The sequence below is a fragment of the Centrocercus urophasianus genome, unplaced genomic scaffold (assembly GCF_019232065.1).
Source record: "Centrocercus urophasianus isolate 14NV4802_14NV808 unplaced genomic scaffold, USGS_Curo_1.0 seq_28, whole genome shotgun sequence".
Lineage (NCBI taxonomy): Eukaryota > Metazoa > Chordata > Aves > Galliformes > Phasianidae > Centrocercus > Centrocercus urophasianus.
This window is the reverse complement of record NW_024884844.1, coordinates 244,408-246,008: the sequence shown is the minus strand read 5'-3', so window position 1 is coordinate 246,008 and position 1,601 is coordinate 244,408. Positions and strand designations below refer to the sequence as shown.

The window sequence follows — 1,601 nt, the reverse complement described above, 5'->3', positions numbered from 1 at the left end:
CGCCCCGGGCACCGCGCTTGTTTATGTGAAGAATTTCCCCTTCCTTAAAAGGGCGATGGCAGAGCGGGTGGGGCGGTGCCTCTCCCCCCACCCCCCTCCGCGTTGGCCCGGCTGTGTGCTGCTTGAAGGAGGAGCCGGGCCGGTGGGGCCCACCGCCGGTCGAGGGTGTCCCCGTGTGTCCCGTCCCCCATCCTCCTCCCACGGCCTCGGGGCCGCGCGAGGGGCATCCCTTGCATGGAGTGGGGAGGGCAGAGAGACTCGGGGGCACGGAGGGGCTCTGAGAGCATAGGGACAGCAGGGGACGGGGTGTCCCAAGGGCGGCTGAGCTTGTGGCAGGGTTAGGGTTAGAGTAGGGGGCAGCTGTACCAGATGGTTCTCCAAGAGCCTGAGGCACAGCCTGGTCCTCGTGGGGGCAGAGAGGTCCTTGCGGAGACGCTGTGGTCCTTATGGGGACGGTGACACATGCAGCATGAGGCCATGTCCCCATCCTGTTCCCAGCCCCCACTCTGTACCCGAGCGTGCAGCCGGCTGGAGGGATGCTTGATGCTTCGAGTGCTTGACTCCCAGCCTGGCCTCGGAGCCTCTCTAATTGCATTAATTAGTTAATTAGAAGCCGAGCTTCGTCGTGCTGGGGCCGGCGCCGCGGTCACCAGGGCCACCAGCTGTCACCGCACCGCGAGGCCTTCCTCCTCGTGCGGGATCACAGAGCGGGCAGCGCGTGCGGCCTCTGCGTGTGCCCCTGTGGGCCCCAGAGCTTCAGCATCCCCGTACGGAAAAGGACAGCGACAGCGGCGGGATCCGGCTCGAAATAGGGCCCGGAGGAAGCACGGCCGCTTCTTTCCTCTTCCTCTTCGGGGACAGGGGACATCGCAGCCTCAGGGCACGGGGGCAGCACTGCCTGCTATCACAGCTGCCAGCCCGGCAGGATGGGGGGATTTTTCCCCTCGATGTCTCCGTGGGGTCGGTGGTGGCACCGCGCAGGGACGCGGCTTTGCTCCCGAGCCTACCGGAGCGCACCCCAGACAGTCGCTCAGAGCCAGGGGACAGCTGGGACCCACGGGCGTCGCCACCGGTCCGGGCTGGGGGGGGGACAAACGGGGACACCCCAAGGCGCGTCCTCGTGGGGTGACCCCGAGTTCCCTGCGGATTGTCGGGGAGGGAAAGAAAACCGCAGCGGTGCATCCTCGGCAGCTGCTGAGGGGTGGGGACAACGTGGTGGCAGAGGGAGCGGGGCTGTGCGGCGGTGGTTGGGGGATCTGCGGAGGGGACTTCCAGCACCTCGAGACCCCCGAAATGTGCGGGCAGTGGCGACCCGCTGCTCCTCCTACACGGGGCGTGAGCCGGATGGGGACGGTGGTGTGAAGGGAGGGGGGAAGCGGGTTTGGGTTACGGAGTTGGCATTGCCCTTTTAAGGGGTTCCTTGAAACCGCGTCCGGGTTCCATGTTTGTAGCAAAAAACCGTGCGGAGGAAACTCCATGTTGTAACAAAGTTTCCTCCGCCGCTCCCCGCGCCCGCGCCCGCCGCCCCGCGCCCGCCCCCCCCCCCCCCCTATAGCGCGCCGGGGGGCGGGGGGGGGGGGGGGGGCCGGCGGGGCGGCGGG

At 67.9% G+C, this 1,601-nt stretch overlaps 1 protein-coding gene across 1 annotated transcript in view; it reads left to right on the top strand.

Annotated features, from left to right (window-relative positions):
• SLC11A1 (solute carrier family 11 member 1) overlaps nucleotides 1–1,129 on the top strand; it is a 7,017-nt gene extending 5,888 nt beyond the window's left edge. The window contains exon 13 of the mRNA XM_042827012.1: nucleotides 779–1,129. Coding sequence (XP_042682946.1) covers nucleotides 779–1,129 — 351 coding nt within the window. The remainder of the gene's footprint in view (nucleotides 1–778) is intronic.
• The last annotated feature ends 472 nt before the right edge of the window (nucleotides 1,130–1,601 follow it).